The 16880-nt window shown below is 37.8% G+C and overlaps 2 protein-coding genes across 2 annotated transcripts; both read left to right on the forward strand.

The window, feature by feature from the left end:
• The first annotated feature begins 8435 nt into the window (after positions 1–8435).
• LOC138889514 (putative late blight resistance protein homolog R1B-17) lies at positions 8436–9968 on the forward strand. Its single transcript, XM_070172829.1, has one exon. It carries the CDS (start codon positions 8436–8438, stop codon positions 9966–9968), a length of 1533 nt encoding a protein of 510 aa, XP_070028930.1.
• A 431-nt stretch (positions 9969–10399) lies between these two features.
• Positions 10400–11459, forward strand: LOC104230143 (protein CHUP1, chloroplastic-like). The gene is made up of 3 exons (XM_009782880.2): positions 10400–10588; positions 10686–10783; positions 10880–11459. Exons 1-3 carry the CDS (start codon positions 10438–10440, stop codon positions 11330–11332), a joined length of 702 nt encoding a protein of 233 aa, XP_009781182.2. The 5' UTR covers positions 10400–10437; the 3' UTR covers positions 11333–11459.
• Positions 11460–16880: the final 5421 nt, after the last annotated feature.

Raw genomic sequence — 16880 nt, forward strand, 5'->3', positions numbered from 1 at the left:
GGAGATATCGAGAAGAAGAAGATGGAGAGCCATAGCTGCTTAACTTTGATGAACGACGTAGTTCATTCTACTTTGAAGGTATTTCTACCAACAAGTTTTTTGTTTTTTAAATTATCTTCAATTTCTCATTTCCATGACTTACCTCTATAGGCTAACCTTATTAGCACGGAACTAATGAGAAGAGTTTCCTTACTGGAAAGAAAAGCTCGTGAGTCTGAAAAGTCTATCCACGAGGCTGAGGAAATAGCTAGGGGAGCCCAACTTGAAGCAACCAACTGGAAGGAACAGTTCAAAAATGCTCAAGGAACTATAGAAGAGTTGCAAGAAGATAAAAACCTCCTAGAGCAGCAAAACCGTGGTTTAACTTCTGAACTGGCAACAGTCAAAGCCTCTTCAAGCCAATTGAAAAGAGACAAAGAGCTTTTGGAATGCTCTTTGTCAGAACAATTATCCAGAGCTAGTGAAGAAGTTAGAGAGCTGAAGGCACTTTTGGCTAAAAAGGAAGAATATGCAGGAGAGTTAGTGCAAAGCTTGACTCAAGCTCAGGCTGACTTACAGACTTCTTCTGACGAGATTCAAGCCTTGAAGAGTTCTCATGCTTCTCTTGAAGCTTCCCTTGATTCCCATTTAGCTGAAAATCAAATTTTAAAAAACGATCTTGCTATGTGGGAAAAGGAATATGGACTTCTAGAGGAAAATTTTAACATAGAAGTGAGTTGGGCTTTTCTGAATTCTCGTCGTGATGCTTTGACGGAAGCTGCTCAAGAGGGTTTTGACTTGCAGTCTGAACTGGCTAAAGTCATAGATACCATCGAGAAAAGCCAACAGTCTACTGATACTCCTTCTCCTGCCCTTGAAGTTCCTGAAAATGTTGCTATTCCAGCTTCAGAGGGTGAAACTTCTACAACCCAGTCTGTGGAAGTTGAAGCTTCCGTGACAACCCCCTCAATTGAATGATGGTTTTATCCCTTAGTTTTTTTTAAAGGATTTTTTGGTAAAAGTCCCCAGTTATCATAATGGGGCACTTGTATAAACTTTTATTGACTAAGTTTCTACTTAGTCTTTTTAATTATATCAAGAAGTTTTATTAGTACTTCAATGTGTTCTACTCTTGCCTTTTCTTTACTTATTTAGGACTTATAGAATAGTTTAGCATTTTTATCCTTTGAAAATGCTTTATGATTCTTCCCATGACTTATTGACATGAGGCTTATAAAAGAGGGCCCTTTTATTTTATCGACACTTAATGAAGAAGACGTCTCAACTTCATAATGGTGTTAAAATACGATGAAAGTAATAGGAAAACACACGTTTTGTATGAAACAACTTTGGCAAGTTTTCATTCATAAACTTTTAACAAGTGTTTGACTGTTACATGTATTACAATACATCTACAACTTTTCTCGTAACTGTTTTTCTTGTAACAGATTTGTAAATAACATAAACTAAACAAGGTTTTTTTTATAACCTGTTTCAGTACATAGTCATGACCCTATCTTTACATGTTAAGAAGGGTTTGAGAGGTGACTTTGTTTATGAGTTTGAGAGATGACTCTGTTGTTCTCATGAATGCTGAAGACTTCGTAACTTCTTCTCAACACTTGCTTCTTTGTGGCCGATTTTTATTCGATACTCGTATCTGTTTCTTTGCACCTATCTGTGTATAATATGTAGTCCCCCAAGTGTTTGAGCGGTGAAGTATGAAGCCTCGAGCACTTGTTTATTTCTTTTACTTTGGCCCTTTTCCTGAAACAGAAAGATATACGGGACTCGACGGTGTGATTATAGATGAAGACTGCCTAACTCGTGTGTATTTCCATCAGATTAATTGTAACCCTGGGCTAGGAATTTAAGCATACTCCATTTTGCCTTGCAGGTTGTGACTCATCATTTGGCACGAGTTAGGATATTTAGCCTAGCATCTAAAATCGTTAGTAAAATATTAATAAACCAAGAGAAGAATTTTTACATGATGATACCTGACCGTAGGTACTTTCTAAAAAGTAATATCTTTTTAAGTGGACAACATTCCAATGTGAGGGTAAAACTTTACCATCCATTGTTTCCATCTGGTATGCTCCTTTTCCCGCAATGCCACGAACTTTGTATGGTCCTTCCCATGTTGGACTTAGCTTTCCTGAGTTAACAGCTTTTGTAGATTGGAACACCTTTTTAAGCACGAAGTCCCCAATTTTGAAAAATCTGAGGCGCGCTTTCCTGTTGTAATATCGTTCTATTACTTGCTTTTGTGATGCCATCCTTATCAAAGCAGCTTCTCTTCTTCCTTCAAGTAAATCTAGGCTAACCTGCATCTCTTCATTATTGGATTCCTCTGTTGCCTGATCGTACCGTGTGCTTGGCTCACCTATTTCAACTGGTATTAAGGCTTCCGTACCATAAACCATCGAAAATGGTGTTTCTCCAGTGCCTGTTTTGGTCGTTGTACGATAAGCCCATAGTACTCCGGGTAACACCTCAGGCCAATTACCTTTTGAATCTTGTAACCTCTTTTTCAAGTTATTGATAATAACTTTGTTAGTTGATTCCGCTTGTCCATTCCCCACTGGATGGTATGGCGTAGATGTTATTCTTTTGATCTGCCAACTTTGAAAAAATTCTGTAACTTGTGCTCCAATGAATTGTGGTCCATTGTCACATACGATCTCCTTTGGTACTCCAAAGCGGCATATTATATTGCGCCATATGAAGTCTTTAACTTCTTTTTCTCGTACCTGTTTAAATGCCCCTGCTTCTACCCATTTAGTGAAATAATCTGTAAGTACGAGTAGAAATTTTACCTGACCTTTTGCTTGTGGAAGTGGACCTACGATATCCATTCCCCATTTCATAAAGGGCCAAGGGGCTAAAACAGGATGTAGTAACTCAGCTGGTCTGTGCATATTATTGCCGTACCTTTGACATTTATCACATTTGGACACGAAACTGGTTGCCTCTTCTTCCATCTTAGGCCAATAATATCCTGTGCGAATTAACGTTCTTACCAGTGACCGTCCTCCTGCGTGATTCCCACAATGTCCTTCATGTACTTCTCTCATGACATATTCGGTTTGAGAAGGGCCGAGACACCTTGCTAGTGGTCCTCCGAACATCTTTCGATAAAGATTACCTTGATATAAACAATATCGTGCAGCTCTTTTGCGAAGCGAGTAAGCCTTTCCTTTGTCATTAGGCACGGTTCCGTGCTGTAAAAAGGCAACAATTTCATTTCTCCAATCCCATGTTAGATGATTAAAATTTACCTCGTTTTTGTTAGGTTCAAGAACGGAATGAAAGAGATGTATGACTGAAGCATCTGTATTGTTTGCCACGTCTGCTGCGGATTCAAGGTTTGCTAAAGCATCTGCCTCTACATTCTCATCTCTTGGGACTTGCACTACTTTCCAAGTTTGGAATTGCCTTATTAACTCCCGTACCTTTGCGAGGTATTCTTGCATTCGTGACTCTCTGGCTGTGTAAGTCCCCAGCATCTGATTAACCACGAGTTGAGAATCACTCTTGATTATAATCTGTGTTATGCCGAGTTCTCGTGCCAATTCTAAACCTGCAATTACAGCTTCATATTCTGCTTCATTGTTAGTTATAGAATGACATTTTATAGCCTGTCTAATGGTCTCACCCGCAGGTGGTACGAGGACTATTCCTAAGCCTGCCCCTTTTACATTAGATGAACCGTCAGTGTATAAAACCCAAGTCCCCGGGTTCGCACCATTAAAAACTAATAATTCTTTTTCTGCTTCTAAATGCATCCCCTGGCTAAAATCAGCCACGAAATCAGCTAGTACTTGAGACTTTATAGCGGTCCTGGGTTGATAAATAACTTCATATTCACTTAGTTCTATAGCCCATTTTGCTAATCTTCCTGAAAGTTCATGTTTATGCAAAATATTTCGAAGCGGAAAAGCAGTAACTACAACAATGGGATGACATTGAAAATAAGGTCTTAACTTTCTAGATGCCATGACCAAAGCTAATGCTAATTTTTCTAGCTGTGGGTATCGTGTCTCAGCTTCCAATAAGGACTTACTTACGTAATAAATAGGAGATTGTTTACCTTGGTCCTCGCGGACTAAAACAGCACTTACCGCGACTTCAGATACGGCCAGATAAATGAGAAGTTTTTCCCCTACCTTCGGTTTTGCCAACAACGGTGGTTTTGACAAATAAGTTTTCAAATTTCTAAGGGCTTGCTGACAATCTTCATTCCATTCAAAATGATCTTGCTTTTTAAGTGCAGAGAAAAACTTAAAACACCTTTCTGAGGATTTGGAAATAAATCTCCCCAAAGCTGCAATTCTTCCCGTTAATCGTTGTACTTCCTTTTTATTAGTAAGGATATCCGGGATTTCTTCTATTGCTTTGATCTGAGAAGGATTCACTTCAATACCACGGTTAGAAACAAGAAAACCCAAAAACTTACCTGATGCAACTCCAAATGCACATTTTTCTGGGTTGAGTTTCATATTAAATTTTCGCAAAATTTCAAAAGTAATAGATAGATGAGAAATATGATCATGAGATTGCTGGGTTTTGACGAGCATATCGTCTATATATACCTCCATTGTTTTCCCTAAATGTTCTTGGAACATTTTGGTGACCAACCTTTGATAGGTTGCCCCAGCATTTTTGAGACCAAAGGGCATTACTTTATAACAATAAGTCCCCCTGTCTGTGATGAAAGAAGTTTTTTCTTCATCACCAGGATCCATTTTGATTTGATTATATCCTGAGTATGCATCTAAAAAACTTAAAAGTTCATGACCTGCGGTCGCATCAATTAGTTGATCTATATGTGGTAAGGGAAAGGAATCTTTTGGACATGCTTTATTTAAATCAGTATAATCTACACAAACACGCCACTTACCATTTTTCTTAGGTACAACCACCGTATTAGCTAACCAAGTTGGATATTTTACCTCACGGATTGATCCGATTTTTAATAATTTTTGGACTTCATCCTGAATCACCTGGTTCTTGAAAGCACCTTGTTTCCGTTTCTTTTGCTTTATTGGTGTGAAAGAAGGGTCCTCGTTGAGTTTGTGAGTCATCACATTTGGTGGTATCCCTGTCATATCAGCGTGGGACCAAGCAAAGCAATCTAAGTTAGCTTTTAAAAATTCGATTATCATACCTCGCATGTTCGTGTTTAAATTAGCCCCGATATAAACCTTCCGTTCAGGTTGTTGATCAAATAACATCACTGCATCAAGCTCTTCAATCGTCGTTTTGATGCTTTCATTCTCTTCAGGTTCTTGAATTGTGTCAGGCCTTGAGTCCAAATCTGTTTTCTCTTGTTCAGTTGAAGTTTGATCTTTTTTACTTTCAACTGTTTCCTGTAATTGCTATTTTGCTTTATTTGCGGCGCTCGTACTTGTTACAGCGTTGACATTTCTGGCCATCTGTTGATCCCCACGAATTTGACAAATTCCCCATGGTGATGGAAATTTGATAACTTGATGTAGGGTTGATGGGACAGCATCCATATCGTGTATCCATGGCCTTCCCATGATCATATTGTAGGCCATTTCCATATCAACTACCTGAAATTTAGTTTCTTTCACAACACCCATAGCAAAAGTTGTTAGTATTACCTCACCTTTTGTTACTACGCTTGAATTGTCGAAGCCTGACAAGGTGTGCGCCTTGGGTAGCATTTTGTCTTCAGCTTGCATTTCCCGCAGTACCCTTAGTAATATAATATTTATAGAACTTCCTGGATCAATCAAAACTCGCTTTACATTAGTATCATATACAAGTAAAGATATTACCAGTGCATCATTATGTGGAGTTGTTACTCCTTCGTTATCTGCGTCATCGAACGAAATGCTTTCATTGTCAAGGACCTGCCGCACCCGTTTCCCGTGTGTAATCGTTACCTTAGAAACCTTGTTGGAAGCTGTGTAAGTTATGCCATGAATATCTTCTCCCCCGCTTATGACATTCACTGTCCTCTTGGGTGAAGGAGGTTGTGGTGGTTCTTGTCTGTTTTTCATATAAGCTTGTTTTCCTTTCTCACTAAATAACTCAGTGAGGTATCCTTGCTTCAATAAATGATCTACTTCACTTTGCAGGAATCTGCATTCTGAAGTTTTGTGCCCGTGATCGTTGTGAAATTCGCACCAATGATCCGGATTGTGTCTACTTGGATTTGACCGCATTTCTTTCGGCCACCGTACCTTATCTCCCATGCTTCTTAAAACAGCTACGAGCTCGGAGGTAGAGACGTTAAAATTATATCCACCGAATCGTGCCTTTAAACTCCTGTCATCATCACGTGAATCTTGTCTATTCCGATCATTCCTGAACTTTGAAGAAGAGCCAGAATCCCGGTTCCTTGACTTTTGATCGTATTGTTGGTTATCTTGCTTCGACCGTAGGTCTTTTCCTGCGGGTCCCATATATGGATCGTACCTGTTTTTACCTGATCTTTTTTCGGAATCTGACCTTCGGGTACTGCCCCTTTCTTCATGATGGAGCTTAGGTACGGTATCTTCTTCGATTCGCAACTTCGTGTTATACCTGTTGTAAACATCATTCCATGTGGTTGCAGGAAATTCTCTAAGACTTTCTTTGAGTCGTCACATGGCTTCAGAACTTTTGTCATTTAAATTACTTGCAAAAGCTATAGCAGCCCAATTGTCTGGCACACGGGGTAGAGTCATTCTTTCACGTTGGAATCTATCAACGAAGTTTCTAAGCAACTCCGAATCCCCTTGTTTGATTTTGAAAATATCTTCCATCCTTTTCTCAACTTTTTGTGCTCCCGAATGTGCTTTAATAAAAGAATCTGCAAGCTCAGCAAAAGAATTAATAGAATTTTCAGATAAAAGAGAATACCAGGTTAATGCACCCTTGGTGAGTGTTTCTCCAAATTTCTTGACCAATACTGATTCAATTTCTTGTTTGGTCAAGTCGTTGCCTTTCACGCCGGTTGTAAATGCAGTCACGTGGTCACGTGGGTCTGTAGTACCATCATATTTCGGGATGTCAGGCATTTTGAATTTTTTCGGAATTGGAAGGGGAGCAGCACTAGGCTTCCATGGCTGTTGTGAGTATTTGTCCATGTCTACTCCTTTTATTACAGGTGGAACTCCAGGGATTTGTTCTTTTCGCTCATTTTGTTCCTTCAGCTGTTTCTGCAAGGTTAGTACTAAATTTTGCAAATATGAATTATTTAAATTACCTTGTCCCCCTTCTTGTGGTTCACTGGGGGTTGCTCCGTTTCTAGAATTATCAAGACCAGAACGGGGGTTCTCCAATGTATTATTATTAGGAGTCGGTGTAGGTGGCGCAACAGGCAATCGACTAACAAGTGCCTGAAGAGCTTTGCCGACTTGTGCATCGATTAGCTTTTGCAAAGCTTCAGTTGTAACTCCTCAAAATGTTCAGATTGCTCTTGTTGATCAGCACGGGATTCAGTAACAGGAGTGCCTTCACGAGATTGACGTGGTGAATTTAAAGGAGAGGGAACCACGACATCTTGATTTTGATGTATTTGATTCTCATGGTTTCCCAATGTGTTGTTACTGTTGTTGTCGGCGTTATTGTTTGACATGGTGATGATAATAGATAAGATATAGCTTAAAAAGAAAGATTATCAGATTCCCGGTAACGGAACCAATTTGTTTAACCAAAAATCTGAGTCTTTGGTCAAAGCTAAAAGAGAAATTCGGGTTACTGATAATCAGGAGACAAAAAATAAAATACTTTTGAGAACAATGGTAGAAGGTAAATAGATAAGTATTTCAATGAATTCTCAATAGTATTCCGTGTCCTTACAAATGATGATCCTTCTTCCTTTTATAGATCATTCTAGGTAAAGGAATAAAGCCTCAGCTTTAATGATATAATCATGAGCAATAAATGACATTTAATAGGCCGTTATACAATCATTCCTATTAAATACCAACTTTATAACGTATCAGACATTTAATAATGAATTTGGGCTCCTTTCTGTCATCTGATCCTTGCTTTCAATGCCTTCTAATCCGTTGGCTGCAAATAATTTAAATTGGTACGAGACTCGTATCTATACGTCGTCTCGTGCTTATTTAAATTCTTCTTCCCGTGGCTGTTTTCACCGTGCCTCTTAGTCAATTGCTGTTCTTTGACCATTCAACTAATCCACGTGTCATGACACATCATTTTTAATATAAATTCAGTTTTTTCCCAATACAGGTATCCTGCAGTTTGTATTGCCACTGTTGCAGGAAGGTTTATTCCGTTTTATCCTGGGAGTATTTAATCCATTACCTTGGCAACGTGTGAGGGGGTTAAAATTCTTTAAGGACGCACAAGAAAAATTGTGGACTCGGAATATTTCTGATTCTTTACTATTTTATACATTTCTTTATTCTTCTAACAGTTTTCTGATTTTTTGTTTTAACACAGTTACGCTCACAAATACATTTGTCGGAATGGAGAATGTCTTCAACAAGGTACTCAATCAACTCATTGGAGGGAATGCACGGGAGCTGAATGTCGTCTCAGTTGTTGGTATGGGCGGTATTGGTAAGTCAACTCTTGCCGGAAGCATTTTTAGGAATCCATCAGTATTCTATCACTTTGATGTCTCATCATGGGTAACTGTCTCTCAAAAATATGATGTTAGAGAAATGCTTTTAGATGTTTTAAGTTTTGGTACACCGTCTCTAAAGGCAATGTATAGTAATTTGAGCAATGACCAACTATTAGAGCAAGTGTATAGAAAACTGAAAGGCAAGAGGTATTTGATAGTTTTGGATGATATATGGAGTATAGAGGCCTGGAACCTAGTCATAAGATCATTTTCCGATGATGAAAATGGCAGTCGAATCATGTTAACGAGGCTCTCAGAAGTAGCAATGTCTGCTGGTAATGGTTACACTTTTAACATGCCTTTCCTTAATCTGGAAAATAGTTGGAAACTATTGGCCGACAAGGTATTTGGTATCGTAGTCTGTCCTCTTCGATTGGAGTCAATGGGAAAGCAGATAGCACAACAATGTCAAGGATTACCTCTCTCTCTCGTTGTCATAGCCGGGCTTCTCCCCAAGATCAGTAGGACATATAAGGATTGGCAAAAAGTTCTTGAAAGCATGAAATCACATGAAGGTTCAACCTCTGAGCAGTGTTTAGCAATATTAGCTTTGAGTTATAATTACTTGCCTTGTAGCTTAAAAGCTTGTTTCCTTTATATGGGCGCTTTTCCTGAAGATAAAGAAATCCATGTGGATAAGTTGATCAAAATTTGGGTTGCTGAAGGTTTCCTGAAGCCAAGTAGTCATAAAAAGTTGGAAGAGGTGGCAGAAGAGTGTTTAGAGGATTTATTTAGCAGAAGTTTGATTATAGTTAGTAGACGAAGAGCGAATGGCAAAATTAGAAGTTGCAGAATTCATGATCTCCTTCGGCAATTATGCTTGAGAGAAGGAAAATCTGAGAAGTTCTTTCATGTCATGACTAAAAGCTTTGAAATGTCCGCAGAATGCATGGAGATTGAACATCGACTGTGTTTGCACACAGATGGTTTAGAAAATCAAAGTCTTGCACTGGAGAAAGGTAATTTTGATTCAGTTCGGACCATCTTGTGCCTCGGTGAGCTCCATTCTTTTTTGAACTCTGGATGCTATAAAATAGTAGATCCCCGTTTTGAATTGCTAAGGGTATTGGACGTGCAAAATATTCACTTTCCAAGTTTTCCCAATGAGATAACACAATTAGTACAGTTGAGATATGTTAGTTTTACCACTGGTAGTGAAGTTCCGGCGTCCATATCCAATCTGTGGAATCTACAAACGATGAGTGTTATTTCAGTTGCGGAAAATGAATTACACCCTGCCATTGGAAACTTGGAAGATGTCAAGTCTGAGACATTTCAATCCAGGGAGATTGTACATGCCTGCTCCTCCCAAGGCACAAAATTTTCTTGGTATAGAATACTTAGAAACTCTTCATTCGTTACGAACTGCTGATTCCAGTTGGAAGGAAATTTTTATGGCCGTCACTAATGTAAAGGCATTGGGAGTTTTGATTAATCCAGATCTTAATGAATGGTCTAATTTTAATGACAGTCTAATCTGTCTATCTGATCTCCGGAAGCTAAGAATTCATCTAGCACTTCCCCCTTATGTGCAGTTTTTCCCTAGGCTTCCTGCTCCGCAATGGAACTCTTTCCCTGAAAAACTAATGCATTTGACACTTGAAGCAACACATCTGCTATGGAAGGATATTAGTTTTCTCGGTAAATTACCCAATCTTGAGGTGCTCAAGCTAAAATATTTTGCATTTCAAGGGAGCAATTGGAATCTAAATGAAGGGGGTTTCAAGAAACTCAAGTTGCTACACATTTTCATGACAAACTTGGTGCAATGGAAAGCAACCAGTGATAGTCTTCCTAGCCTTGAGTGTCTAGTTTTAAGGCATTGCTATAAATTGAAGGAGATGGCTTCTGAGATTGGAGATATTCCCACATTAGAATTGATCGAGTTGCATCATTGTAGCCACGCTGCTGCCACTTGTGTAGAGGAAATTCTTGAAGAACAAAAAAGCATGGGAAATGAAATACTGGTCGCCCATGCCTACAATACCGGAGGTATGTAAAACTCATAAAGCTTAAGAAACTTTTGCTGTGTCCTTTTTTTGGGCTGTCTTTCCCATTTCTATTGACTTTGCCAATCTACAACTTGCAGTGCAATACTTCGACATGAGAGGTGAAGTTGATGAAGAAGATGATTATTCTTCCACCTACGGCTCAGATGTAACATATAATCATATGAGCAATATGCATGTAGGTGCAAATACATCTAGCTTGTCTGCTTTCGGATTCATTACTTTCATCCGTTCTCACAGTTGTTTTGAAATTCCTTCTGTATGCTGCTGGCAGAGAAAATTCCTTACCAAGGCGAGGGAAGAAGTACTCAATGTGGAACATACAAGTGAAGATATTAATTTTGATGTTGAAGAGCTAGCATGTAGTCGTTGGATCACTACATGCTTAAAATATGAGGAGAAGCCCAAACAGTTGAGGTTAGAATATGGATCAGAACGTGTACAGGGGGATAGTTCTACCAATAAATTAGCTCAAGGAGCGAGAGTAGCTCGTGATCTTAGTAGAAATCTTAGCCGAAGATCTGAGGAGAAGGCCAAACAGTTGATCTTAGATTATGCAGGATCAGAATGTCGACAGGGAAATGCAGATCTTGAAGTGAGTTTTTCGCCTCCATCCTCTCCAGGTGGTGAAGACATTGATATTACTCCGAATGATAGAAGATATCGCAATTCCAGTAAAAAATCCCAGTTTTATTCAAAGTTGAATAGATTAATTGGGCAAGAGTAAAGATGATTCCAGTTCCTGCTAGATCTTTTGTCCAAGCAAGACAAGATGATCAGGAATGCATGTTACACTGTAGCCATCACCAGTTCCGAAACAGCAGAACTGTCCCACATCAGAGTACAAGATTTTCTTGGATTATATAGGTTGGTTTTAGTTTGACTACTTGAATTAAATATTTTGAGTTGTGTGATATTCGAACTTCTGTGATACGCCCACTCATTCTATACTTGTTTGTGCCACTTAAGTTATGTAACGTACTTAAATATTGATTTTTTTATTTTTGACTGTGTTTGATCATATGAGATGCTCAATTCAGTGCACTGCAATGGGTGGAAAGTATTTTGATTTAGCTCAGAGTTAATTAGGATGATATTTGTAGGAAATATTGGGTCCACCATAAGGGGTGCTCTAAGATTAATTAACCATAATATTCCCTATATAAGTACACTTAGTGTGCAAGAGTACTCTAAGCAATATTTTTTCCTACTCTTAGTCTTCTCCCACAATTAAACTAGTGAGCGCTATTGCATTTGGACAATAGTGCCATAGTGGAAAGCAACAGTGGTTTTCAGCTAATTCCAGCGCTACAGCGCTGGCTAGGCACGGGCACTTTGGAGGCCGACGCTATGGTGCTAGAAACAAAATTAGGCACTGTTTGTGCTTAAATCCTATAATAATGTCTAATTAGTTGACTCTATAGCACTGAATTCCAGATAACTAAAAATTTTAAGAGCTTCATACTACTTGGGGGAAGAGGAATTGAAACCCCCTAGCTCCCGTCCAAGACCAAATCAGGTTTTCAAAGGATTAAAGGTCAAAATTTCCCTTAAGAAATATTGCCATTGAACTCCATTGTGGTTAGTAGTAAACCCTAAGTTGGACTAAGGAAGAGTTTGACATGAACTAATTGTTGGTAAGCGTGTTAGGCTAATAGATGAGGAAAAATATTTAAAGGAGAAAAGCAATAAATTGCACAACACGAGACAAGATTTACGTGGTTTGATAATTTTCGCCTACTCCACGGCCACACATAAAATAATTGTATTGATATTTAGAGAGAAAGAAGAATGTGAGGGATGTATTACAACTATTTGTAGGCAGAGGAATAGATGAAATCTTCAGCAAAATGTGAACAGACAGTAGGACGACACCAGTAAATCAATTTAATTCATTCACATTTTGCATTCTTTTCATTACAACTTCCTTTCTTCCGTTGTCTTTTTCACATATCTTTTTTCTCTTTTTTATTTATTTCTTTCTTTGACTTTTTCACTTTTGTTTCGTCTTCTCTTTTTTCTTTCTTTTACAAACAACAAGGTTTGCTCCCATCAATCTCCCCCTCAAACCCATGTTACATCAATAAAAAAAATGGTTTGCTATTCTCTGGTGTGGTGCCCTCACGTTATCAATCTTGAGGCTAACTGAGGCAGTGCACAACCTTTGTTTGTCAATAATGACAATTTTGGTTAACATATTTGACGGATTTTTCGATCCTGGTATCTTGTGTAGGGAAAGACTTCCTTCACTTATCAACTCTCGGATATGATGATACCTCAGTTGGATATGCTTCGATATTGCATGAAACACTAAATTCTTGGCAAGATGAATTGCACTCTGGCTATCGCTGAAAAACTCACAATTGTCATACTCTTTCCCTAGCTCTTTAAGAAAGTTCTTGAGTCAAATCATCTCTTTTCCAACTTCTGATATTACCATGTACTCTACAATAGAATTTTAATTGGATACGCATGATATCATTAATAAAGGAAAGATAAATAACTGTAGAATATAATACAAATTGAAATGGTTATTGTATGCGTAATAACTCCTTTGGTATTTTTAATTTTTGTATGGTCTTATTATCCGCTCTACATTATGGTCATTTTGATCGGTTGAATATGAGGTGGTTAGGCCCACAAAATAATAACAATATGATAACATATACTATATGTTATGTACTCTCTATTATGGTGAACATTTGTGTTTGATAATTTTTTAAAAATTAAAACATTAAACATCTTGTGCTGGCATTAGTTATTATTGTTTTAGTTAGTATATTGAAATAATTGTAGTATTACCAATTTTATGATTGAGTAATCTGAATAACCTGTTAAAAGAGTATATAAGAAATTTACGTAGGATGCAATATTTAACGACATAAAATTCATTCTAAAATATTTTTGCAGATTAGTGTACTATATAATTTAATAGCAAATGGTAATACTAAAGTTAGGAACATGAACGCATACACATCACATAGTATCATACCTGATGATTATATATGTGCAGTAAATCATCTTAGAATTTTTTTCCTATTAAAATCACAGTCAGTGAATGAATAAAAAATAAATATTCATTGACAATTATATCTCATTGATTTATTCCCATAAAAATACTACCAATAATTTCTCATGTGGAACCTTTGAAGCTTTCAATGAATATATGGTGAGCTATGATTTTTCCCCCTTCCTGCACAACGCTTAGTTTAGAGTCCTCCTGTTAATTTGAATTTTAATTTTGATCTTGGTCTTCAGCGTTCAATATTTTCCCATGTACAATCCATCTGTTGTTATCTTTCTATCCTCGATGGAAAAAAAATTGAAAGATATTTTTTCAAGAAAATCTTAGTATTGAAGAGAAAGAATCCATGGAAATAGCAATGTTGACTCTAGTTAATACTTAACTTCAACACCCATAAAGAAAATAAAATGAGAAAAAAATTCTCAGATATTAAAATATAAAAAATACTTAATTCAAATTTATTTCACTAACTTAAACCAATTATCAAAAATTATTGGCTGAAATGTTATAAGCCATATTGGAGAAAAGAAAATTATTCGCTCCTGCTTCTCTCTAGGCGCTGGTTAGTCTAACGTGCGCCCTGGAGTCCTATGGGAAGGGGACGAGGTCGGGGAAGAGGAGGACCTAAGTAGAGATACAAATTGCTTTTGGGAGTGCTATGCTCAATCCAAAGTGAATGCTTCAACATCCAAACAAACAACTACCATAATTCCAATGGAACAGTTACCCTTATCGGAACCATCCTAGAGCTCAACAGTCGAGAAGCGGCAGGTGGTGGAGCCGGTGGAAGAGGATAAAACACCAATACAAGTGAAAACTCATGCGGGGAGTGTAGCTCAATTAAAGATAGCTGAAGCTCCGGTGGTTAATTTACCTACTCAAACACAGGGTGATAAAGTCCTAACACAAAGCAACCTTGAAATTAAGGAGGCAAACCAGGAGATTCCTACGGAGCAAGAGGCAATTGTGAATAAACCTAAATGAAACTCGTTATTTGCTGGAAATAGAGCTGCGGAAAATGGTATGACCTTAACCTATCCCCCCCCCCAGATTGTTAATGGAGAAACAATAGTACAACTAAAAAAGCCGAGGTAGACAAGGAAGCGGAAAAGTGGAAGAATGCCCTTATTGCTTATGTGATGGGAGAAACACGAGGGTATTCCCTCATTTATAGGTACATATCCTAGATGTGGAATACCTTAGCTACACCGGATTTGCACCTTCATAAGGAAGGTTATTATGTGGTTCGATTTCATGATGTTAAAGATATGAATGAAATTCTATTCTTTGGCCCTTATACTATTCAAACTCGACCAATTATTACCATGGACTCCTGCTTTTGATTTTAGCCAGGAGTTTATGACTGATATACCACTGTGGGTTAAGTTCCCAAAATTATCTATGAGTGGCTGGGGATGTGGTTCCTTGGAAAGAATTGCTAGCGCATTAAGGAAACCTTTGTTTGCTGATGAGTGTACAATTAAGCAAACAAGGATCTCATATGCTAGAATGCTAATTGAAGTGAATGTGTCTAAACCACTGTCTGACACAATTACAGTTATGGAGCCAAATTGACAAAAATTTCAGCAGGAGGTAGAATTTGAATGGAAGCCCCAGTTCTGTCCTCAATGCTTAACTATAGGACATATCTGCTCTAAGAAGATACCTGAACAACACTTGATGAAAAGGCAAATACAGAACAAGAGAAGAGGAGATTAAAAGAAGGTGGTTCAGGAATGGAAGCCTAAGAGATACCATCAACTAGCCAAACTGTGGACAAACAACAACTGGATCATCTTGAGGTAGCTCAGCCTAGATTAACTATTAATGAAGGCAAACATCAACAACAAAAAACTAATTCACAAAGTCATGTAGCAACTCTAGATGGAACAGTGAGGAATGCCTCTAACGTCAAGGAGCAAGTGCCAAGCCCGGAATTGAACTTGATTAACTTTCCACAGTTGAGTGCTGCTATGGCTAGCAAATCAAAGACTGGGAAAATTTTGTCATTGCAAAGAGAGGATCAGAGAACTAGACAAGCAAAATCTCCTGATTTAGGAGGTAATACAACTTCTCAATGACTTGGCTTATATGGAACATTAGAGGTGTAAATAAAGTGTATAAACATAGGGGTCGTTTGGTTTGAATACGACTTATACCGGGATAAGTTATACTAGTATAAGTTATGCTGAGATAAGTTATGCTGGAATTAGTTATGCTGGGATTATTTTTTATCCATTATTTGGTATGTTGTATTAAATATGACAATTGCATAATTTGTAAGAAGAATATATAAGTTATATCGGTGCTAATTACCCCACCCTCTATAAGGTATAAGTTATTCCGGTGTTGATTTTAATCCTGGAATAACTTATACCTGATTTGCTAACCAAACGAAGTATTAAGGTGGTATTAAATTTTTATACCAACACTATGCCTTTTATACCTCATACCAAACGACCCCATAGAGAGTTAAAGAAGTATATAAGATCAAAAAATATCAAATTACTGGGGCTGCTGGAAACTAGAGTCAAGCAACACAAATGTCCCAAAATTGCTAAGACTATTGCTCCCAATTGGGGTATTATTAATAACTACTCCTTTGTTATTAATGGAAGAATCTAGCTGATGTGGGATCAAGGAACTTACAATATAACAGTGCTGAAAGTGGAAGCTCAATTAGTACATTGTGAAGTTAGAGAATTCTTCTCTAACTTTCAGTGTATTTTGACTGTTGTTTATGGGTTCAATACTGTGGAGGAAAGGAGATATATTAGTTCAATACTGTGGAGGAAAGGAGATATCTATGGGACACTCTTCAAAATATCTCATGTAATACTGCCTATGGCTAGTGTGTGGGGACTTTAGTGCAATATTATCGACTACTGATAGAATGAGTTATCACCTTGTGAGTTTCAGTGAAGTGAAAGATTTTTCAGACAGTATTAATGCCACTCTACTAAGTCAATTACAATGGAAGGGTGAATACTTCACATGGTCAAACAAGCAGCAAGGATCAGATAGGGTTAGCAACAAAATTGATAGAGCATTTAGTAACTGTGACTGCATGATGATGTGGGCCATATTGTCTTAGAATATGACCTCCCTAATATTTCAGATCATGCCTCAATGCTATTGACATTGCAGAGTGTGAACCATAGCATCAGAGCTCCATTCAGATTCTTCAACATATGGAGTGAGCATGCACAATTCTTGGAGCTAATTGATGTCCACCGGAAGAAACAGCTTG

The sequence above is a fragment of the Nicotiana sylvestris genome, chromosome 4 (assembly GCF_000393655.2).
Source record: "Nicotiana sylvestris chromosome 4, ASM39365v2, whole genome shotgun sequence".
Taxonomy (NCBI): Eukaryota; Viridiplantae; Streptophyta; class Magnoliopsida; order Solanales; family Solanaceae; genus Nicotiana; species Nicotiana sylvestris.